Raw genomic sequence first — 24583 nt, 5'->3', positions numbered from 1 at the left:
TCATCTATAAATGTGCAAATTTGCCACATATGATCTCTAAGGCCCCATTTCACTCTAAAATAAAGCTATAATTTCACAAGCAATATAAATGGAGTTCATTCCTTACAGTATCAGAAAGCATACATGTGTAATCAAATATTTTTATGCTAAAGTATGAATATAACATTTCCTCAACAGCCACTTGCCTTGTATGTGAAGTTGTAAATGTCTAAGTAATGCAGAAGAGTAAGTCCGATGAGGTAAGACTGACGGGATCTCTCTGGAAGGGGAAGGCTGCAGAGTTCCTTCATCGCCTCTTCCAGTTTGGGATTGGTCCTATTAGCATCACAAGAATGCAACCAGAACACACGAGAAATAATCTGCAAGTTAGAGGAAGAAAAATAGTTTAGCTGTGAATCCTCTGAGAGCCACCTGTCCATTTTGAGAAGTTTTTCCTATACTCTTAGCTTTGTTAAAAAATATGACATCATCCTCAAAATCAAATACTTCTTTAAAGTACTGATTACTTTCAATAAAACTACAGCAAGCCCACAGTTCACGGGAAAGATTCAGGAATGAGATGCAAAAGGGACAGAGAGGGGTCTATGGTGATTTCTTGCTTGAACACCTGGGTGAATCATGGCACCAATGAAAATAACTGTTTTGGAGTAAGTTTGGGAAAAATACTAGTTTAAGACTCATGCTGCCTTTAAAACTTAACCTTAGCTTATCCAAATTGCCTTTTAATTTATAATCGTTCAAAGTTACAATCTTGTACAATGAACTCTTGGGTTCAGAGATGAAAGGCAATGAAAAAAGCCCAGAATCTCACAATGACATGAATCAGCATGGACAGTAACATTGGTGTGAAAAGTGAGGTATGAATGTGAGAACTAAGACGTCAACTCTATTGTCACCAAGATGAAATAAAGAGAAAAGCTCATGAAATTCCAGGTTATAGAAACTTTTCCTCTTTCCTTTTGAAAGTAATAACAATTATGCTCTCCATGTACATGCTTTAGTTTATTAAAATGAAGCTGGTCTTTAGAAGCCAAAAACGTGATTGACGAAATTAGATCTTAGGATCAAATGAGCAAAAGGTGAGATCAAAGGGAAAAGATGAATGAATATTATTTGCTTGAACAGGAGGGAAAAAGTGAAGGCCAAGCAGTTTTAATTTTTGTATTGGGGAACAAATTAACATGACACAAGTAAACAAATGTTTTCCAAAGGCGGCCTTAAAGGCTTTTTAAAAAAGATGAGCCAATATTGGAGAACGGCTGGGCTGGGCTTAGAAATGACACACTATGTTACACGTAAGATTTGAATAGATGAGGCCTTAAGTTCTGCAGCTCTTTTAGAAAATCTCTATGAACACTTCTAGACAATGGACTTGAAAAAAGAATAAAAGATGAGAGGTTTCAAGTGGAAACCCCTATTCTCAGGCTATTAGGAAAGGACATTATTCACTGTCACACCAACAAAATCTTTACTGCACCCACAAACATACACAAACTTCCTTTGACCATGTCTACATTATATCCCGTGTCTTGTCTTGGGATTTTTAAAAAGTAAAAATTTTCATTTTATTTTCATTTTAGTTTAAACAAATTATAAAATCTCTCTGTTTTTGTCCCCTAAGTAGATTACTGAAACTTTACTTTGATATCATGATAATAGAAATTTATGATGCAAATTTACCTCCCATAATGTGATTGTGATAGGGAATATAAAGAACTGATGGCACCGTTATTTAAGAAAATCATTGCGGGGGAGGGGCCAAAGAAAAGGAGAGGAACAAGGAGGCAAGAGGAAGGAAGGGAAAACCAGAGGGAAAGGAACAGAGAGTGATAATATTCTTGCTTCAGGATGTTTCTTTTATCTTCACTTAAGACTTGGGCGTCCAATTTTATCACTTGCATGGAAAATTCACCAGATTTGCATTCAACTACTCAGTATTTTATGGGTAAGTGTTCAACATATATTAAATACTACTTAGACTTTTAACGACTGGATGTAAGTACAGACACATCCCACCCCACCTCGGCTCTGTTATCAGGGATGGGGGTGGCCAGCAAATTGTCGATACTCCTATTGGACATTCCTGTCATTCTCCTCAGCTCTTCTTTCAGCTCTTCAACATTTTTAAACATTTCGATTAACTGCCCTGCAAAGGAAAAAAAAGAAAAAACTCATATGTTGATTGCAATGTAATTCTTTTCAGTCGTACTAACACAGAAAAGCCTTTTAGACTAAAACATATATTCAACATATATGCCTTGTGTCAGGAAGAGATTTCTCAAAGTTTTGGCAAGCTTTGCATCTTTGGGATGTATTTCTACCTGATTTAGACTTGCTCCTATTATGAGATCCTTAACCTAAGGGAACAGATTGCTCTGCATTCCATAGATGTCTACAACTCAAGGTTCAATCCAAGAAAATGTGGTTTCCTCAGAGACTCTGATTACATAATGCACTAAATATATATCTCTCCATTTGATTTAAAACATCAGACAAGTTCAAAATACTTTTTAACCTCAAATCATATGATATTGTCAACTTAGGGCCAGGTTTGTTACATCCACAACACAAGGCCTCAGGGCGCAGTGCGTTTTCCCTTAACTTTGCCCAGCATGCTACAGTTTATAAAGGGTTTTCACAATCATTACCTCACTTTTAAATAGAATGTGTTTAACTTCAAACCTTTTTAGGACAGCGATTATAATTATTTCATATCTGGGTCATTTAATGCATAATATTTTGACTTTACTTTGGCAGGTGGTGATCTCCCTTCTGCAAATCCCTTTCAACTTCTCTATGAAGCACCCCTCATGCAAATACACTGTCTTTATTTTTGGATGTAGTGCCCTTCCAATGCTGTGGCTGCCTGTTGTCCAGAATTCTGAATGCCTTTCTTTTCAGTATTGAGGTATTATGCAAAGGAGAAACGTATTGCATGATGCCCCGTGCTCAGAATACTAACAGGAGGTTCTGAATTGAGATTTCTGTAGAGAGCAGTGCATCTATTTTATTTTTTAAATCATATTATTCTCACGGAAGTAAATAAATTTCATCCTAGCTTTCTCAACAGACTATCTAATGCACTTTAACATATCAGAGAAACAAAAGGTAAATAAATGGTCTAACTAGTTAAATGTTTGAAGGCCTTTCCACTGTGAAATCACATTTCCCTGTTTCGTTCTCTGCTAGATTTCTGTGTTTTTCCTTTAGATGAGTTACCATATTTGAAAGCTTCAGGTTTCTGATGGGAAAGATCAGTTACAAAGCAGGTTTTGTGGGGAACTTCAAAAAAACCTCTCTTAAACTGCAGGGTGAGGATCACATGCATTGTAATAAGACAGCATTTGAAACGTGGGTGGGGACACACCTGGGGTTTCAGAAGCGTCTGCACTGTTGTTGACATGCAGGGTGGCTTCTATGGCCGGTATTAATCGGGTAATGTTTTCCAAGTAATTCATCTGCAACACCTGTTCTAGAAACCTGGAGCAGAAGAGAACCGAAGAAGAAATTGGACTGGGCATTTCAACAATTTGAGAAGGGATTTCACCAAGGAAGACAATGGCAAAACTTACTGATCCATATTTAGATTAATTTTGATTGGGTCCCCGGTTAGCAAATCCTTCAGATTTTTAGAGAGGATGTCGTTGCGGTACAGTAAGCTCGTGGCTATTTCGGCGCCGAGCTCTGCGGCCTCGAGGAGCTGCACGTGAAACGCGCTCTCTTCGCACAGGTTTCTGAAGTTCACATTAGAGAGCCGGCACATTTTTTCCACAGAACTGAAAGTTTCAGGCTCACAAAGAAGTTCGGTCAAGTTTCGAAGCTGAGACACCTTTCCAGAAGGGGGAAGGAGTGACAAATAGATCAGTTACTTTATTCTAAACACTTCGTAGTTGAAAGCAAGCAACCAAAATGGATTTACTTCAAAAAAATGTTACATGTGTTTGGTTAGTTGGCATTTAGCAACAGGTTTTCCACAAAGCACTATTTTCTATCATGTAGTTTATTGTTCTTTTAAGAATTTTATAAAATTGGAACCTATCAGACCTATCTTTCCCAACTGTATTCATATCTTGTAGAATCACAGTTTAAAAAGATGTTTCGCTTTATACATTTAAATCACAAATACTTAAACAAATTTTATATTTTAGTTTACATTTTAAATCATGGGTAAGGGAAGATAGCTAAGCAATTTTGGTTGGGAACTTTAAAAAAGGCTTTCTTCCTCACACCTGTTAGAATGGCTACTATTTTTTTAAAATACCCCAAAACAAAACAAAAACAGAAAATAACAAGTGTTGGCAAGGATATGGAGAAAGTAGAACATTGTGCGCTGTTTGTGGGAAGGAAAAGTAATGCAGTCACTACGGAAAACAATATGGTGGTTCCTCAAAAAATTAAAAAGAATTATCACGCAATCTACTCTGTGTATGTACCCCAACACATTGAAAGTTGAATTTTGAACAGCCATTTGTTCATGACAGTGTTATTCACAATAGCCAAGAACTGGAAGCAACCCAAGTGTCCATTTACAGATGGATGGATAAAGACCATGTGGTATATACATACAGTGGAATATTATTCAGCCTTGAAAAAGAAAGACATTCTGACACATGGTACAACATGGATGAGCCTTGAGGACATTATGCCAAGGGAAGTAAGGCAGTCCCCAAAAGATATCTACAGATGACCCTACTTACATAAGTTACCTAGAGTAGTAAAATTCAGTGACAGAAAGTGGAATTGTGGGTTTCCAGGGACTGGAGGGAGAGAGGGGTGTGGAGTTGTTGTTTAATGGGTAAAGTTTCAGTTTTGCAAGATGAAAAGAGTTCTGGAGACGGTCGTGCAATGATGTAGAGGCATTTAACAAGACTGAACTGTACCGTTAAAAATGGGTAAGGTGCTAAATTTTGTTTTGTGTGTTATACCACAATTAAAAAAATAATTGACAAGAAAAAGGCCTTTTGAAACTGCAGCCTGAGAATCACACACATTTTAATAGGATAGCATGGATGGAAATGCACCTGGTTTTTCAGAAGTGTCTGCATTGTTACTGACATTATCTTCTACTGTCTCATCTCTTGAGGAAAACTAGGTACATTTGTTCTATGGAACAAAAGTGTTTTAAAGAGGCTTAAAATCCCACACTCAGAGAAAAAGGAAAAAAAATGGAAATCAACTAATTTCCTATGTCATCACCTATATTCACTGAGGTTCATTATGCTCAGTGTCTTTTAAGGATATATCCCCAAGTCATACTTCCTGGAGGAAAAAATTATGCCTCTGGGAAAGCCAGTTCTATTGTGCTTGGAAGCTACCCTAGAGCTATTCCTTTTAAGAAGTCAAATAATTTGGAGCACCACCTAAAAGAGCAAATATATGTGTCATTCACCGCAGCTCAGTTTTTAATCAGAAGTTGCATTTTGACAGAAATGAATTATTTTATGATACAGGCAAATGTTTGGAACATCTCTTTCCATATATCAAATGAAAAAAGCACAAGGATGTGTCTTTGATGAAAGGTTTATAGTAACTACATGCAGGCAGTGGCAATTAAACACCTATCATCTTAGCTAGCAAGTATTATTGGCCTGTTTTCAACGGTATTTAATATTCTAATTGACTTCTGAGTTTGAACTATCTAAAATGGCCTCGTATGTATTAAAATCCTACTTATTAATCTTATTGTTATGAGAAATTTTCCATTATGTGATAGATCCAATCATTTACCAGCTGTAACTACCTGTTTGCCACTCTGTTCCCTCCTTTAATTTTCTAGATAGTAGATATGATTAAACTTCTAATGAAAAGAGCCAAACCTTCTTGCCATATCCTCCATTGATTTTATTTTAGTGATTTCTTAAATAAAGGAATAAATACTGGTAACCCAATATATTTATTTTAATTGAGAATTTGAGTAAATGTCTTTTACTCCTCTGTAGAGACCAAAATATATATTTTTAATGGCAACTTTGGAATACATGTTTGAGGAACTAGTAAAAGTTCATATAGTACAATCTTGGCTTGATAAGATAAATGTAATAGGAGTGAAATCTGGTTATGCTATGACCAGGATGGTGATAAAGGAGAGCCGGCCCCTCTCTCCTTTATCACCATCCTGGTCATAGCTATTAAGGATTCAGGCCTATACTTTAACAATGACCTATAACTAATTCCATGTCCAGCTACAACTGACCTCTCCAGTGCTTATGGTTCCCAAATGCATGTGAATCAGAATTGTAAGTGACATGATAGTTTATACCTCAAAATACTGTAAGCATAAAAATGACAGAACAGCAACACTCCTGGCTTCTTGGTGGGGGAATAGGAGAATACTTAAAAATGTAAAAGTGTTACAATAAAAATATTGCATTATCCATATTTCTGCCCAATATGGGGAACATCTACTTCATTTGTAGTTCCCCAATCATGAAGTTATCCTTCCCACCAAAAAGACTGGAAAGAAAAAGGCGTAAAGTAGACAACGAAGGGATGAAAAAACAGAAAAGTTCTAGAGTGGAATGTTCGGGCTAGAACAGAGGGATGGGAACAGAGGAAAAGTCACCAGTGAACGACAGGCATTTGACATTTGGGAAGGTCTGCACCTTCTTAGAGACACCGTGCGTAGAGTTTTGGAATGGCTGGCCCTGACTGCCACAGCCAGTGCACTAATGACCAGGGAGGGCAAAGCAGGGAAGTAAAAGCACCTCTTATTGTAAAACCCTCCGAGCCTGCCCTCACTCTTTCAACGATACGCACTGAATATTTTCCATGTGTCAGCCTCCACTCCGGGGCTGAGCATATGGCAGTAAAGGGACAGGCTTAGCAACGTTCCTCACAGAGCTTGTAGTCTTGGAATGAATGGCTCTGTCAATGGCAAATAGCAGCCATGCTTCTATAAATAACAATACATTTTCTACCCAAGGGGCAAAATTGTACTTTATTTCCACCTCTGTGACTTCTAGAATGTTTTCTTAATATAGCCCTCTAGGAGAACAGTATATTAAAAATGTGGATGCCGTTTTAAATTATTTTTAGCTCCATTCCCATTCCATTAGCGTAAAAGACTGTTTTGTTTCCGTTTTCCTAGAGTGTGTCGTATACTGCCCAGTTACTTTGCAAGGTGGGAACTACAAAGAGTTATTGCCCGGGTAACGCAATTACATCGCCAGGGCTGTACTTCAACGCCCTCATTGGTTCATACGTTCAAAAGTCAAGTCTTAAGCTCCTACTATGTGCTAGGGGCTTTAGAGATGCAGAGGCATAATTTAATCAGCATTTACACTCTAGTGATGGATACAGACTCTATATATAACAAATTATAGTGCTAAGCAAGAGGTTCCAACAGCCAAAAATCTCACTGTCACCAGAAACTCTCCCTTACCCCTCACACCTCACTGGCTGCCACTTCCTGTCAACTCAGCCTCCTACAACACTCTTGAAACTGTCTCTTCTAATTCCCTGCCACTGACATAGCGCAAGGTCTCAATTTTTGCTTAGGTTACTTCAAATATCACCTATTTTGCATTCCTCCAATCTATCCCCCACAGTTCTCCCAGAGAGATCTCTTTCTAAAATGCAAATATCGCCTTCCTAAAATTCACAACTTTCAGGATCTGATCCAAAGCCTTTGCGTAGGTACAAAGAGGCCTTTGGGGCCTGGGCCCAGCTTCTCTGCACCCCCTTTCCTGCTTCTCCCACAGGCTCCTTCTGCTCGAGCCAGACACATGACTCCAGGCAGCCTGTGTCTGTCCTTCAGGTTCACGCCTCTGTCTTCTTACAAATGTAGGTCTCTATGCCTGGAATGTGGGATTGTAGCCTAATTCCACACAGTCCTGCAAGGCTCGGAGTGACATTATCTCCTCGGTGAAATTTGCTTTTCTCCGCCTTCGTCTCCTGCGACCTGAGCTAGCTGTCCCACCTCCCCGCCAGGATCCGGTCCTTCCACATACTACAGCACTTATCTCACTGAGCTATAAGTATCGGTCTGCTTTTCCAAGTCCTCCAGTCGATGATAAGAATTCTGCAAATGGAGATTGTGTCTTTGAAAGAAATAGACTAGTATTATGGGAGCAGAGATGACGGATGGAATGGGAGAATGGAAATCTATGCACACGAAGTCATCGTGCTGGCTGAGAAACAGGGAGAAAGGCGACATGCTACTATCACTGGCATGACGCTTAAGCTCATCCTGGAAAGATGAGTGGAAATTTCCCAGATGAATGCATAACTTCCTTCTCATTTGAACAAACAAATTAAGATAGTGCTAAATTAAGTATCTTAGAAGTTTTGATTTGTGCAGAAGACTAGGACTTCAATGTAGGTAATCTAACCAGCACATACATTTGTAATTTTCATGGACATATAATTTGGACTCCTGCTTAATTATACCACGTTGACACAGCAAGTCATCTTGCTTGGCCTGAATAAACCAGCTCTAATTTTACTTTATTCCTGGCTACATAAAGCAAATTAAGCTGATATTCTTACTAGGAAAGCTGCTTTCAAAATTTAATAGGCTTATTTTAAGAAATGAAGTGATTTTCATGATAACCTGAAACCTACGTGCATGAGCTAAACAAATAACAATAGACAAATCAACACGAACCAATTCAGACAAACTTCAGCATTTTAAACTTTTTGTTGGTGCTCTCTCCCCTTTCCTCAATGTCATATATTCTAATATGTTGTTAGCTTCTTCTTATGATGACGATAATAAAAATAAAATGAGTCAACTTCTGAGGTGTTTTCGTGCACTGTGAGGTCTACAACATCAGCTTTCGAAATTAAATTTTATAGTTTTAAAAACTAAGGACAACTCAAATTAGAAATAATATTACAAACGTTTCTTTGAATCATGAAGCTTCATGAGAAACTAGATTATTGGTCCTCCTTTATGTATATGCGTAGTGTAACTTGGCTCTTATGGGTCATTTCATGCAAAGACATCCACCGATTAAAAACAAAACATTGTTATATGACAGCCGCACACTTGTCACCCTTTTCCAGCGTGAAGCTAGAGTCCAAATAGGAGCCGTACTTAGGAAGATACAGATTGAAACCCTAAGCGAAAAGCCGTCTTGCCAGAGTACGACAGGAAAGGTTGAGGTTTATTTTTTCTCCGCCCAGGGCTTACTTTTGACTTCAGGACTTCAGGAAGCGAAGGGAAGTAATCCTCATAGGAGCCATTTTGAAGAAAATATTTTTTAAATCGAATCGTGGACTGCAGGAGTCTTAAATTTTCTGTAAAGGAGGGAAGAAAAGTTACCTTATGTGAATTGTAAGGTCATTTAGGAAGCCAATTGGAAAGATACCTTTATCCCAATTTATTACTTTTCTAAAATAATGGCCTAATTCAATCTAAACACAAGACACATGAAAATGTAACCTTTTCTTGAACCATGGAGACTACAGAGTTCGTGATTTTAGAAATATTCAGATATTCTACTTAGAGACAAAAATATTTCTAGCCAAGGTGCTAAACAGTTTTGGCTCTCTGTGAACTGCACATGTTTTTATTTATGACTTTTAGGTCTACTATGAAGTTGAAATGTTTGGGGGAGAACAGGTTGTGTAATCACTGTGACACAGATATGCCCCTGCAACCGCAATAAATTCATGCCTGCTAAACAGAGACCGTGTTTAATTATTTGTTGTGCTATTTGATTGCCAAAAAGTCTCAAAAATGTTTTTGGTGTAGGAAAAGTGAATACCTATCTCCTGTAAAATGTGAGAGCATAGATATTTTCTCTTTAAAAGAAAAGAAAAAAAAGCACTTGATTAAATGCAATTTTCACGGTTGTGTGTGAAGGCAGAAAACTGAAAACAAAGCGTGTAAGGGTAGAAAGTAAAAATAGTCTGCCACAGAAATTCCTTTGTTTATGTAATTTGCATCTGCTTTTGGAAATCTATATTATCATTTTTATTATTTTTTGGCAGTTAAGATGATTAAGGGCATAGAGAATGTCATGAAGGGTCGGGTGAACCCTGAAGGATCCTGGACCTTTGGCAAGTTTGTCTAGGTGGCCAGGTGGTACTAGCAACAATAAGAGAAGTAATAATATAATAATGTGATTTCATATCACCTTCATGTATCAAAACACCAAGCTAAAACGGGTGCCTATAGAAACAAGATTTGTAAATTTTCTTTCCTTTTCAAGCAAACATCTTAAAAGACTTACTACTTTAGAACAGAGTCAGAAACCATGAGCAGCATTTTAACTGTTAAGAGAAGCGTTACCTTGTGATCCCCTGGCCAAGTTGTCAGTGACGTTTCTCACACACGCCAAGTAAGGAATGTAAGGACTATCTGCTGATATGTTTAAGAGGGCATCTTCGAAGTTTTCCAGTATTAGAAGCCTAGAGAATTATAAAAAAATATGTAGATTAATCATACAAAAATAAAGCAAAGCGTTTGTGTTGAAGTCATTTGAGTCCCTAGTGGCCGGCCTGGGGACACTGTGAGGCACATTGGAACACGGTGAGGCAGATGTCTTCCCCCACAAAAGAGGCATAGCTCTGGCTTCTCTGAGCACTTACCTATCTCATGGGCATTACTGTTATATTAAATTATTTTAATATCCAATCATAAGTGATATTAAGATGATTTTAGGCACATTTATAGGAAAGAAAAAAATCACTGGGCTAGCGGTGCCTGATAAAATATATAACTCCTAGCTAAGTTTGAATTTCATATAAACAATAAATAATTTTTCAACATAAATATGTCCCCTGAGTCTTGGGTGTTTTTTTCTTTTCTTATATATGTTTTTTAAGCCTTGCAGCAAGACACTGGGGCTCAATGTTTTCTCTTGTCCGATGAGAGGCAGGGGGCTGGATAATCTACTAGATCCTTTATACCTATATCAGTCTCTAAATAAATTTAAATTCATTTCATTGTAATTAAGGAGAAAGAGTAGCATCCAATTAAACAGTATAAGTTCCTTTTTCAAAAACAACCAATTCAACAAGACAACAGTGTGTTGATTGCTGGGAAGGTGGGGAGGGAGGTGGAGAAAGGCACAGGGGGGATAAATGGTGATGGACAGAGACTTGACTTGGGGTGATGAACACACAGTGCAGTGCACAGATGATGTCTTGAGGAATTGTGTACCTGAAACTTGCGTAATTTTGTTAACCAGTGTCACCCCAGTAGACTGAATAAAAAATAAAAACATAAGGAAAAAATAAAAATAAAAACAACCAATTCAGTGTTCCTAAATTAACCACTTGACGGTTTCTTTTTGACTGGCATATGAGGGCATAGCCTGAGATTTTTGAGGCATTTGTATGTAAGTGAAGAAGTGTATGTGTTATGCATGCCCTTCACTTCAACTGTGAGGCTATTTCTCTATTTTATGACTCCCTCCCTTAATGTCTACTGTTGAATTTTATTATGGTAGAGATAGAATAAATGTCAATGATGGATTTGGGACCATCTACTTTGAGTCAAACTGTACAATACACAAATTAGCTAGTTTTGTTAGATGTGTTTAACTTTGATTTTCAAATACTAAGGGAAGAAACTAATCCTGGCATAGGTAGGAAACATGTAGGAAAATGTTTGCATTAACAATATTAAAGAAGTCTCAGGGTATTTAGATGTGGGTTAACAGCACTGTATCCTTGAGAAATTAGAAAAAAGGAAAGAAACTATGTCAAAAAAAGTCTCTAACCTGGCAGTCAGAGCACAGCTAATTTGTCAGATGGTTGATCCTCATTTCAATACAACCCATAGCCTTCATATTTAAAAAAAACAGTAACCATTCCCAAGCCCTCTGGCTTTTGCTTAGGCATTTTTTTGACCAGAGACTCTCTCCTCAATATTGTCTTTCTTTTGTGTTTGTTTTCCTTTCTGTCATGATAGCATAGAGGCTTTTCCATCCTGGTGCAGTGCTCAATAGCAAAATATTGGCCTAACCTTCTAAATGGAGTGGCACAAAAGATTCTAACGATGAAATAAGAGAATGCCGTGCTAGAAGTGACCTTGATATATCATCTAAGCCATTCTCTTAGTTTCATGAAGAACATTTGATTGACAAGATTTTTAAGATTGTATTCAATATAGTCACCAAATTAAGATTCCATATCTATGCACTACTGGCGTGTCATAAACATCCATTTATTCCTTCAAACCATTTAATTTATGGATCCTTTATATATAATTCTACCTACTTTCCAAGAGTGCCTCTACTAAAAAGACGGAGCTTGTGAATGTGTGCATGCATGAGTGCATGCGCACATGCACACACACACACACACACACACACACACACACAATAAAAACAATAACCTTAGAACAAAAATAATGAAGAGGGAGAAGAGCTAAGGAAAAAAAATTTTTTTGAGCAGCTTTCTTTAGAAAGTTCTGGTCCAAAAATGTTTCATTTTATGCCAAGTAATGCCACTCTGATTATTTTAAAGTGGGAATAGAAAGGAAGTCCAAAGATAAGAAATCCCTTAATTTTATCAATCCCAACAAGAACCATCTTGAAAGTACTGAATTCTTCCTAACAAACTGCTGGCTGGCTGTCAGCAACTAACTATGTTTGCTGCAGAATCTGCAGGTCTGAAGTGCTAGCATTAGCAATGCTATGGATGCCTCAAGGCTCTGATAATGATACCTGGCTTCTGCAATAACCACCCAGTTGTCTCAATTCAAAGCTTTTAAAAAAATTATTTGTGATGGCTATAAAAACTTATTTGGAACATGGCATCCTGGCCAGGGGGACATTTCCCAAGGCTGCTTGGTTGCTCTGGGAGAAGCATCTGATTCAGCCACCTTAGAGGAGAAGAGAGGCAAGAGCAGAAATAGGAGGTGGTTGTTTATGGGAGGATTTTGCCTAGAATTACCCAGAGTAGGAGAACTTCTTGTTAAATAATAGAAATACTGCAAACAACTAAATACATTTTATTGTAGAAGAAAAAAAAAATGGTTAAATAAGTCCTACTATTTGGTCTTATTTGTACAAATTTCTATTAGTAAAAAAATGTATCCTTTTGGGGCTAGAGTAAAACATTTCAATAGTATAATTTATCAGGCCTACACAACCTTTAAATAACAGGCCATCTAGTCTCTAAATTTGCCTTGACATAGGAATTTACTTCAGTCAGCTTCTACAGGCAACTGGTTGTGTTTCCCACCATAACTGTTACAGTTATTACAGGGAACTACTCATTTAACGGTCCTTAGAAGCCAAGGCTGCTGCTGTCATTTCCACTGCCTATTTCTGGGACGACATATTTACATGCCCCAATAAGAGTCCAGCATTAAATTTCCTGCAAACAGGTTTGCTATCCAAATACTACTGAAGCAAACACATTTTTGCGTTGCCTTGACTGGGCACAAGAAATATTTTTATTTCCAAAACTGAAATAAACAGTCATGTGAAAAATTGGAGGCTTATACATTTTTCATGATTAAAAAAAAAAACTTAAAAGAAATGGAAATTGGACTTCCAGCTAGATTTTCCTCATAGGTATAAGGTAACCAATCCAGATAGGACACCTTGGATCTAGTTATGCAATCTCAGAGTTGCAAAAGAGCTCCTTTTAAGTTTCAACTTTAATACACTTGGACTATACCCTTTCTTGGGTCAGTCAGTAACTGACTTTTCTATCCCATACTCATACACGCATGAATGAATGACCGGTGTCTATGAATTGCTTGGATTGCTTCAGCCAAGTTGCCTACCAATTTAAAAACAAGCCAACAAACCACAGAGGAAGACTCACTGTGCAGCCAGGCTGCTTGGGGAAAGTGACTGCCCATCTTCTTCAGTCCACATATGTGTTGTATTGTCAGAGCCACCTAGAGTAATAACATTTATATAGGTAAATATTTAACATGTTTGCTTAAAGTACTTATATTTCTTAGCAAAAATCATCTCAGGTCAAATTAAAGGGGAAAAAGGCAGAAAGTCTGCAGAATTTTCCTCCAAAGGATTTTACAAGTGACATCTATACTCTTTTTGTTGAAAACATATAGGATATTTATAGGAAAGAGACAACTACTAATCAGAATAATCCCAATGGTCAAATACATGCATTTCTATCAAATCCTTTCTTCATGCATCGAACTGTTACATTATTTTACCCTAATACTTGGATGCATAGGTGATACTTGAATATTATGATGTGGATTGACTACTATGTGACTTGTTAATCAAATGAAGCCAATTTCAGTCATGGATCACCAGATTTTCCTTGCCTTCGGTTGTCTAGAACTTAGGAACATCTGCCATCACTAATCTACATTTTTCATCTTTCAAAAAGCAGCTACTGATTTCAATTGAATGCAGCTGTGAATGCAAATTGGCTAATTTTAACAGAATCCTGAGTGGCCTCAAATAATATGAAGGTTTGGAGTGTGGAATAAGTTGGGTGTATTGGAAACCATATGCGCAGATCTAATTTAACATTGATAATTGCCCCAGGAAGTCAAATAGGTTGCTGATTCAGCTTGCCGCATAACGTCGTATCATTAAAGAGTAAGTGTGCAATAGCATTCACATGAAAAATTGAAAGTGAAAATATTTGAAATGGTTACTGCATAAATAAAAACATCATAAACCCAAGGCTTTCATTCAGCCCCTTTAGGAAAACACTATCACTTATCTCGGTCTTCCCTTCTGTCACTGCTTATTCCTTATAAATAATCCACCACTATGTTTCAGTGCTGTCATTTTTAACACTGGCCTAATCGTTTTCAATAGGAAACTTTATTACCAGCACTAATAGTTCTCCCGTTGTATCTAGTTAGTGTACCCCATAGCTTCTGGAAAGGTCCTAGTGCACAACTACGCAATCATCCATGCTTTTCCAGTTCTGACCATGTAGTCTATTTAAATTGGCACGTGTGTAAGAGAGCATCACGGAATTAAAGAGCTCCTTGTCTATCTCTGTATCAGTCACGTTTGAGTAATGTTTGACCGTCCCTGCTAACTGGCAGAGTGGCATTTTCAGTTTTCCCGTTCAGCAGAGCATAGTTTTCTTGCGTTCAGTTCAAGGTGCAGCCGAATGTTACTGCTCTAACGATAGCAATGCATCAGTGAGCTAAACGACGAATGAAGATACGCAGGACAAATAAACCTAATTAGTCATGGTAATATTGATTATTTATTGGCATCCATATAGACCATAATCAAGGACAGGACTCTGTTGAGATGTACCCTTTTGCAGTGTAAAAGTATATAACACCATTTTTCTAAGACCAAGTCTTTCTCACTTCAAACTCCATGGTGATACTGAGCATGTTCAGTGGCATTTGTATAATATGTTGCATGGAGTTTCTCTTTCTCATTAAACTATTAAAATGAGTAACTAATAGAAATTAACTTTGTACATCAAGGATAGACGTGGCCCTGATGTTAGTAGGCACTTTTCCCTCCAGCCACTTTTTCTTCGAGACTAGAAAGTATCCTGAGCAAAATACTGCACTAAATGGGCTTTAACAAAGTGGGAAATATTACAGAAGTTTTAAAAGTGAGATTTTACTTTTTTATTTATAGAATTAGATATATTTAAAAATGGTGCCCATAAACATAGAACGTAGTCTAGATAACCTCTTTCCACCAGTAAGAATGGCTTTCTAGTTAAAGATATAACTTCATATAATTCATACTTTGCAAAAGAGAAAACTTCAGTGAGTCACAGAAGCAACCTTTGCTCTCAAAATTCATTGTTTGTAAATGGAAATGCTAAATACTAAACTGTGAGGCGGGGACCCTCCCTGAGGCAGAGCTGAGGATTAGATTCCTTAAGGCAGGAACTTCGGAGGCAACCTTCCTAAGTGTCTATTAGCACCCCCATATTTTCTGGCTGCTGAGTAGGCTCCTAAAGAAACCGTGAAGTGTGTTCATAATCGAGGTTGAATCGAAATAGACGTGGGGGGGGGGTTGTAGAAATCCGAGTGTGAGAGGAATGAGGGGATGGCTGTGGAAAAAGTGATCATGTGCAAGGAGTCTGGGACAAGGAGCCAAACTCCATCAGTGACTGAAAGTGGAGCTACTCTGAGGTTTGGCGGAGGCAGAGACTTGCGTGAGATATCCTGGAATCAAGCGTGTGTATGTCCCAGTGAGTAAATGTGAGTGAGGCCATCTAGCAAAGAGCTCAAAGGACCTGGCTTTGGGCATAGACAGATCCAGGATTTAATCTTACTTGCTGAATGTATAACATAGACGAAGTGTCCCGTCTCCCTTTGCCTCAATTTCTTTGTCTGTAAAATGGGTTGATAACTATATTTCATGAGGTTGTTTTGATGATAAAAGGGATGTAGGATAACAAAGCACTTATCATTGATACCAAAAAAATGCTACCTCTTGACTGTCCTTTGAATGAGTGATGTAGACTTTCCAAGTTCTATCAATCCGGTCATGCGTTAGACAGGACCCAAACAGGTCTGCTATGAGATAGCACCCCACTCCAGTTTAACTGAAAGCCAAGCCAAGGGAGAAAATGCGTTCCCTTCACAAATACTGCTCAGTGCCGTGAACACCGAGCACGGGGTGGCCTGGCAATGAGGCAGGAGGCGGGAGGCTGTCCTTGGGGCTAGAGACCCCTGAGCCATTGAACTATGCTCACTGGTTCAGCCTTTGGCGGCAAGTTCAGGTTTCCCGAAGGATTTCCACAAATACCAACAAGGCTTTTTCAAAGTCCACAAAGTTTCTACTCAAGCAGGTAGGGACTTGGGGTTAATGACTTTCAGGAACTGACATTAATGCCACTCTATTGATACCCTCAGCCTGATGAAGTCACAAATTTAATTAAGCACATCAACTTATCAAACAAAAATACATTTCCTTGTCATCTTGACCATCCGAAGACATGTTTTAATGCATGCAGGAATTATTAGTATATGACAGATATGAGAAACTGAGCTACCCCTTTCACCGGAAAAAAGGTTTGCTCCCTCAGTTAATTAGCAGTGCTGCTTACTTCTCTGGCTTCTAAAGCCCTGATGAGCTTTTGTCATTTGTAAAACAGTTTTTAACTTTATCTCTTTATATAATTACAAGGTGTGAGTCTGCAGATGAAAAGGAAAAGAATGGTAAGGAGAAACTTGAAGTTCTCAAGTCTTTAAAATGCAACTATAAAAAGAAATACGTAGGAAATAATTGGTGTCTGTTAGTGCACTGTCTGGTTTTCTGGCCCTGACTTTTTAAAAAGGGTAATAAGCCTTCCCCCCCCCCCACCCCATGTTCTTTAAGACCTTGAATTTAACAACACTCTCGAAAGCTAGTCATTAATTCTGTAATTGTAGATATACAAAATGCTCTCAGCGAACAGAAATTGGTATCCAAGAGTATGTTAGATCCTCCAATGAGACTTCTTCAGAGCCTTTCCAATCCTGCTTTTCACATGGAAACTGACGGTTCAAGACCTTACAATGAACAATCAGCTTGTGACCCTGATGCTCCTAGGATGCTTGTTTGTAATTCAAAGATAAAGTCCACATGTTTAAAAGCTGACAAACTCAGGTGAGAAAACCTAATTCTAAACTCATTCAGGAGAGCTAAATGCTAACCCAACATTTTCCTTGGGAATTAGGGGCTGATTCCTTACAGCCCTAAATACCTCTGTGCGTGTATATGTTGTATATTCTCATGTGTGGCATATGATGCTATTCTACATATGCAAAGGTGATATTTTCTGACTCACTAGCACCATGCTATAGCTTTGTACTGGGACTTCACGGTAGATTTATACCAATATATTCACTCTCTGATGTTCATCATGCATTTTCAATATGGCTGGTGGAGGAGTCTATTTCAACCAATAAAAGATTCATCCTGGTTAAAAAACTAAAATTTGGAAATGAAGGCAAAAATTCTGCAATTCAGTGTAGGCTTTTGTTCCAAAAAATTCTGGTAGAAATCTATTTGTTGAGGTTTACTCCTGATATTTATTTTCCATACCAAGTATAAACATAGTTTTACGAGCTGAGAGATCATTTTCACCTAAATAAAAGCCTTAGAAAGTCACAGCATCTTTTCCGGCCATTTCTCCTTTCTCCATGCTTTGATTAGCCAGATGTCCAGATTGAGTTCTAGCATATGCCCCCACCTAAGAATAATATCATCCATAAATGATTACTTCAGTGGCACTCTGTTTTATATTTCTAACAGGCTTTGAGACGCAGATCTGAATATAGTAAGATGGAAGCAGAATACCTTGAGCTGGGGAGTTCAGAGTGTACAGCAGGTGTTTAACCGATTTATGGAGAGTTCTGAAGCCTTCGTTAGTTGTGACACGCGGATAAAGCTTCTGCAGGAACAGCAGCGCACTAACAAGTTGAAAAACAATTAAACCAAATTGCATTTCAAGGTTTGCAGGCAGAAACAAAAGGTTATTCAAGGAGAAAATGTCTACAGTATAGAAAATTTTCTTATAAAAAAGACAAGAAGCTGCCTTTGCTGTTAAATTACTTGCTTGTCTTTTTATGCACAAAATCCCAACAAAATTTTCATAAACCAGACAGAGCACTTCATGTTTCCAGGATTGTCAAGCCTTGGGTCTGAAAGTAAAGGGGTGAGGTTCACATGAGTTGTTTCACTTAACACATAATGATGAGTGATTAGGAACAACTACTTCCATTGAAAGGATATCACTTCTTTTTTTTTTAAATAAAGGGAAAAATTAAATATTGGAGATTATTTTCATTTAAAATCATACCCAGATAAAGGATCCAGTTTCAGGAATAATTATTTTTAAGCACTTGATAAATATTTATCTCTTACTAAATAAATGGTAATGTTTTTTGGGAAAAAATGGAGCTTGCCCTAATTAAAGACTGTATTCTGTCCTTTAAGTGGCCCACAGGCACCACTCCAGGGGTAGCTCAAAATTAATATCCAAACGAACTGGCACTGTCTTCCCAGGATTATTATGTTACCAATAAGATGAGCAGTCTGCACTGGAGATGGACAATCAGTAAATTCACTTATGCTTGAGCTCATTCCATATTTCTAAAAAGCAATTAGTTACTTAAGAGATGTGATCCCCTTTTAGTCATTAGTATATTTTTAAAATGTATATGTGCATGTATGTCTGAATTTCACAAATACTGTGATTTATACCAATGATCAAGACTAAGGAAATGCTTTCACTTACATGAGTAGTAACTAGAACAAAAGGCTTTAACAATTTGCCGTAGTAAAGTTAAATCTCGTACAAATTAGCTAATAGTTTTCCCCATGTATCTCAGCCAAATGAAGACTTGCTCTAGCAATAGACACACTATGTGCATATAGGTTTATGGTATTCTACAATATTTTAGGAATTTTTAATATTTAAATTAAGATTATTTTAACTCCCTAGCTATGGATGAAAGTTGTATTTAGAGTGCTAAATTTTGAGTTTCTTATAGTTTGTAGTATAACATTCAGATATACATATAGATATGGGTGTATTTATACATAAATATACATACATAAATAAATATATATGTATATATATGATTTCATTTAGTTCTGTACTAATTCTATAAAGTCGATTTTATTAAGTTTTGCCAAATTAATATACTTATGTAACCGCCGTGCTAATACGATACAAAGCATATTGATAACCCATCCCCTGCCCCCCCAAAAGTCCTCACTCTCCCCAAAGTTGCTCCAGGGTACACTGATATGGTTTCTAACACTTAAAATTAATTTTACCAATTTAGGAACTTCATTTAAATGAAATAATACACTATCTACACATCCTGTAAGTGGTTTTTGTTGTTGTTTTTTCGGGGGGGGGTATTTTGCCAGTATAATATTCATAAGATTTATTCATCTTGTTGTGCGGTTCAGTAATCTTTATTTTTCTTACTGAGTAGAATTCTAATGTATAAATAAACTATAATTTTTTTGCCATTCTGTTTACAAATATTTGTTTTTATCTTCTGATTTTTAGCTATTATGAATAAATCTGCTATAAACATTAGCATGCAAGTCTTCGTGTGGGCATACATTTCCATTTCCTGATGAATACCCAGGAATAGAACGCTACAACGTAGGGACCCACTGTTAAGTTCATTAGAAGCTGTCACGCTCTTTTCCAAAATCACTTTATCATGTTACACTTTAACTAGCAACGTATGAGAGACCCATTTGCTCTCCACTCTTGCCAACAATTGAGGCTGCCCATCTTTTAAAATGTCACCCATTCTAGCGAGTGTGTAGTGATGTCTTACTGCAGCCTGAGTATTGTTTCGACTCTTTTCATTGCTACACTGTACATTCACACAACTCCTCTTCTCCTTTAATTAATTGACCTGTTTGCTTTCTAAGACAGGGTATAAGTAGGAGAAGGAGGGTCAAGTGTCAAAATTCTGGGTGGGTAAAAATTTCCCTAAGTGCTAAAATGAGGCCCAATCTAGAGAATCACACTTCCTAATCTACCGCTTCTTCCCCGAATCAGTTACGACGCGCTACTGTGGAAAGAGCACAGGGCTCAGATTCCTTGAGCTCAGGCCCTGCCCCTGCCACTTGCTGCCTGGAGAGCCTTGGGGAAGGCCTATGACCTCCACGAGGCTTTCTTTTCTCTTCTATAAAACTCAAAGATCTTGTCTCCATCTCAAAGCACTGTTGTGGTTTAATGTTGTGAGATTTATGTCCCAGCATCAGGGCTTATTACCAGGCCTCTGAGTAAACATAAGCTCCTGGAAGCTTTCCAGAGACGGCGGGAACACTGTCTCCTGGCGCCTCGGACGCTGGAGGTGGAGCGCCCTGTGCTCGTAAGGACACAGCGGAGAGGCCGCCTGGTCCGCAGTCGGAAGGCTCAGGTTTAAACCCTCCCAGCTGCGTGAGCATCCGATGCTTAATCTTTATGAGCCTGTTACTTCGTTTATAAAATAAATAATAGTTTAGTTGTAGGATTGAATGTGATACATATAAAGGGCCCCATAAAGTGTCCGGTATGTAATGGGCACTCAATAACTGATAGCTGTTGATGTAGTTGTTGTTGATTTTTTTAATGCACGTTTTCAAATTAACTGGACAGGACAGTCAAAACCGAAGCACCAGTCCATTAAACTCTAAATGCTGGCCATACTCTGATGTCTTTAATAAAGAAAGCAGCCTTTAAAAGGGTTTCTTCAGAAAAAAAAATTCAAATATTTGTGTTATATATGTCATATAAAGCCAACCCAATATTCAGGCTCAGAAAAATCATCTATAGACTGGCTTCACATGAGGGAGACCAATCCCCTTGAGATGGCTCAGTTCAAAATTCTAATAAACAGGGTTGTTTTATATTGGATGATATCAACCAAAATCCACTGAGATAGTCCATTCCTGGGTAGTTTAAATGCGAGATACACAGAGCTCTTGTCCCTGAATGAGCCTCGGCCAGTGTTCCAGTCTACCATTGGTCCTGCTATATACCTTTCTCAGAAGCTGGGGATACCAACTGACAATGTAGTTGTTAACACTAGTGTTCCTCCTCACTGTCTTGTGTACATTTTAATAACCCTGATGACCTTAATGTGTGTTTCTTCTTTGCTTAACTAATACCTTTACCTGCATTGCAATAAGGTGCGGAAGGGTTTATTTGCTCTGTGTCTAAATTACCTACCAGTGATGCTCACAGGTACTACTTTTAAAAACTGGCTTTTTTTGTGAATAGTGACATCTCACTTAATTCTTACATTTTCTTACCTGTTTGCATTTTGAAGAACATCAAATACATGGCTTAGTGTCGTGTGATTCTGAAGCACATTTGGAAAGCTGGAGAGAAGCTGCCACACAGCTGTCTGCTCTTGTACTTTTGAGAACAAGGACAGCACTTTGACCATTTCCTGAAATACTGTCTTCTGGTTGTTGGGGTCCCTGGATATCTTAAAAAATGAAACCATCAACAGGACAAAATGAGACTTCAACATTTGTAATCACATGGCTTATTGCATTCAATGTCCTGATTTTCACATAAGCAACTCTTTCAAATTTTCATTTAGTGTGAAGTCATCTTTTACTTGAAAAAACAGTAATCATTTCTTTTGTTCCCAAACATAATTGCATTTTTCCTATACCTACAGAAATGAGCATATTTAAAGTTTGGTTAACAGAGCTTTACTTGAAATTGTATTTTTGGAAATTAATATTTCTTAAAATAAAATTAGTTTCTGAGTAATATTTGTTTTTCTCTAGGACCTGGTTTGGGAGGGGCAGACATATCTTCTCTCTATCCATTAACTGACCTTATATTATTTATTATTTGGGTAGAGAACCCTTAAAACATATTTTCACATATATAGTATGTATATACATGTATATATGAAAAAGTTTACTATTACAATTGGAGTAAAATATTTCTAAAGTTATTTTGCAACATCAGAACCTTTAGCTATAATAAATAATCTATAGTGAGTGAACCTATGTAATAATCACATCTTGTACTATAACCAAACATATAAACTTATTCTGGATCATGAGACCCAGCTGGTACTTTCAGAAGTATTTTCTTCAACTCAAAGCAATTTTCTTAATAAGCTTATTCATACTAGTAAAGTCAGGCCTTTGTTGGTGGTTTGTCTTTTTTGTTTTGGGGGGGTTTTTTGGTATTATTTAGATTTTTCTTTTTCAGATTTTTTTGGTTTTGCTGACAGTATTATAGATATCTCCCATTTTCTCCCTTTTTGCCCCCTGCCACCCAACCCCCACCCTACCCCAGGCCTTCCCCACACTATTGTCTGTGTCCATGGGCTATGCATATTTACATATATGTTCTATGGTTAGTCTCTTCCCGTCTCCTCCCACCCCCAACCCCCACTGAGATCTGTTAGTCTGTTCCATGCATCCATACCTCTGAATCTATTTTATTCATCAGTTTATATTGTTCATTACTATTCTGTAACTATCAACTTGTACTTTTTAAGATTTCAAGAGAATTCTGTATATTTTTGTGATCTTTCATTGTACCTGAGGTTTCATTAAATGACAGCCAGTGTTTTATTTTCACATCATAGATTAAGAGTAGCATATAATAATGGTCATCAGCACTCCATAAAATAAAGTTCTAGGTTCTCGTGTATATTTTGGGGAGAGAAATATATTGTATCATCAAAAATCAGCTTTTCAAATTAGGTCTGGTGTTAGTGAGAAAAATTTGAAAAGATTACCTGTTATTCTAACTTTTGAGAGTTACATGGGTCCAATAGTTTAATTATTTAAAATTACATTACATCCTGAGCACTGTCACTTAAATACCTCAGGGAAGAGAGGCTGCACTCACCATATAACAAAGTCGTATTTCATCTACCAATGTATGTCTACATTAACCAAAATGCAGTATTTTTGGTTAAACATCAAAATCATTTTAATTCTGCACATAAAAGTGGAAAGCAGACATTTCTTAGAGTTAGATATTATATGTGAACTTCTGTGTGAGGAATCCATACCAAAAGCCAGCAAATATTCCAGTCAGCATTTTGCAGTCTATCTGGGCTACAAACCTTCTCTTTAACTCATGTTGAGTCACTTTGTGGACACAGGAATAAAAACAATGCATTTCCTTCCACTGCTTATGAGATCTTGATCATATTAAAGTACTTACACTCACCTGCGAGAACTTGTGTGTTAGTTCTTGGAGAGAAGACTCTAAAAGGGTCATGTTGGACAGGCAAAACTTGTTTAAAACATTTGTCCCTAGAGTAGTCCAAGAGAAGGTATAATCAGCAATATATCTGGGATAGGTCTCACACAGTTCTCTTCGTATGTCTTCTGAAGTTGAATTTTCTTTCAATAGCTAAACATGTGTATGAAAAGAATGGAATAATTTTGTTAGTAAATATAGATATTCAAGTATTCTAGTCTTTAAGGAAACTGACCTATCTTCACAATAGTCATTTTAAGGTCCTGCATTATAGCAAAATAACACTGAAAGACACTGGGTTTGCCCATGAGGAGTCATCAAACCTGTGAATGTAGTAATTCTTATCATTGTTATAATTTAAATGATTTTCACATAATTTGTTTAACTGAACTCATTTCCTGTCTCTGACAAGAGAATCTAAATGCATCAGATCTTTATTGACAAAAATTTTCAGGCTTAAAAATCTTAATGTTTCCTGGGTATTTAGCAGCAGAGACTCAGGTTTCCTAATTCTTCCTGACACCTAATGGGAAATTGGCCATGAGTTTTGAAAGACTTCCCAAAAGTAGCAGCTTAAGAATCGATTCTCAAGACCAACAGTGTTTATTTAGGGAAGTGGAAAACATGGGTTATACTTCATTTGTAAGGCAATTATTTCATTTAAGAATTATATGAAGGAAAAAAGGAAAACATATATATGAAAATACATAAAAACATATAATTACCAAAGCAATAATTGGAAAGCATTTTCATTATGGAATCATTTTAAATCTCCCATATATTTCACAATACAGACCAGTGACAGGTACAGTAATATTTTCAGCTATAATATTGGTCACATTCACTATTATGAACTTATTTAGATATTTACAAAGCCAATCCTATTTGGTTGTAACATTTAATTGGCCCTTCCCAATAATTAATTTTTATAACTCTGTGAAGTAATGGCCAACTCACTTCATTCTCCCCTGAAGTTTACATCACAAAATCTACATTCTGCCTTCCAGTGACT

At 37.3% G+C, this 24583-nt stretch overlaps 1 protein-coding gene across 1 annotated transcript in view; it reads right to left on the bottom strand.

The window, feature by feature from the left end:
• The window catches only part of ABCA12 (ATP binding cassette subfamily A member 12), a 156737-nt gene that overhangs the window by 65607 nt on the left and 66547 nt on the right, over positions 1 to 24583 (bottom strand). The window contains exons 6-15 of the mRNA XM_016196895.2: positions 23539 to 23724; positions 21639 to 21817; positions 18168 to 18280; positions 13732 to 13807; positions 10238 to 10356; positions 9134 to 9240; positions 3573 to 3829; positions 3368 to 3480; positions 2022 to 2146; positions 186 to 359 (exon numbers count right to left, since the gene is read on the bottom strand). Of these exons, the coding sequence (XP_016052381.2) occupies positions 186 to 359; positions 2022 to 2146; positions 3368 to 3480; positions 3573 to 3829; positions 9134 to 9240; positions 10238 to 10356; positions 13732 to 13807; positions 18168 to 18280; positions 21639 to 21817; positions 23539 to 23724 (1449 nt within the window). The remainder of the gene's footprint in view (positions 1 to 185; positions 360 to 2021; positions 2147 to 3367; positions 3481 to 3572; positions 3830 to 9133; positions 9241 to 10237; positions 10357 to 13731; positions 13808 to 18167; positions 18281 to 21638; positions 21818 to 23538; positions 23725 to 24583) is intronic.

Source organism: Miniopterus natalensis, chromosome 8, assembly GCF_054644295.1.
Source record: "Miniopterus natalensis isolate mMinNat1 chromosome 8, mMinNat1.hap1, whole genome shotgun sequence".
Classification (NCBI taxonomy): Eukaryota; Metazoa; Chordata; class Mammalia; order Chiroptera; family Miniopteridae; genus Miniopterus; species Miniopterus natalensis.
Note: the sequence above shows the minus strand (reverse complement) of the source record. Positions and strands in the feature narration are given on the sequence as shown.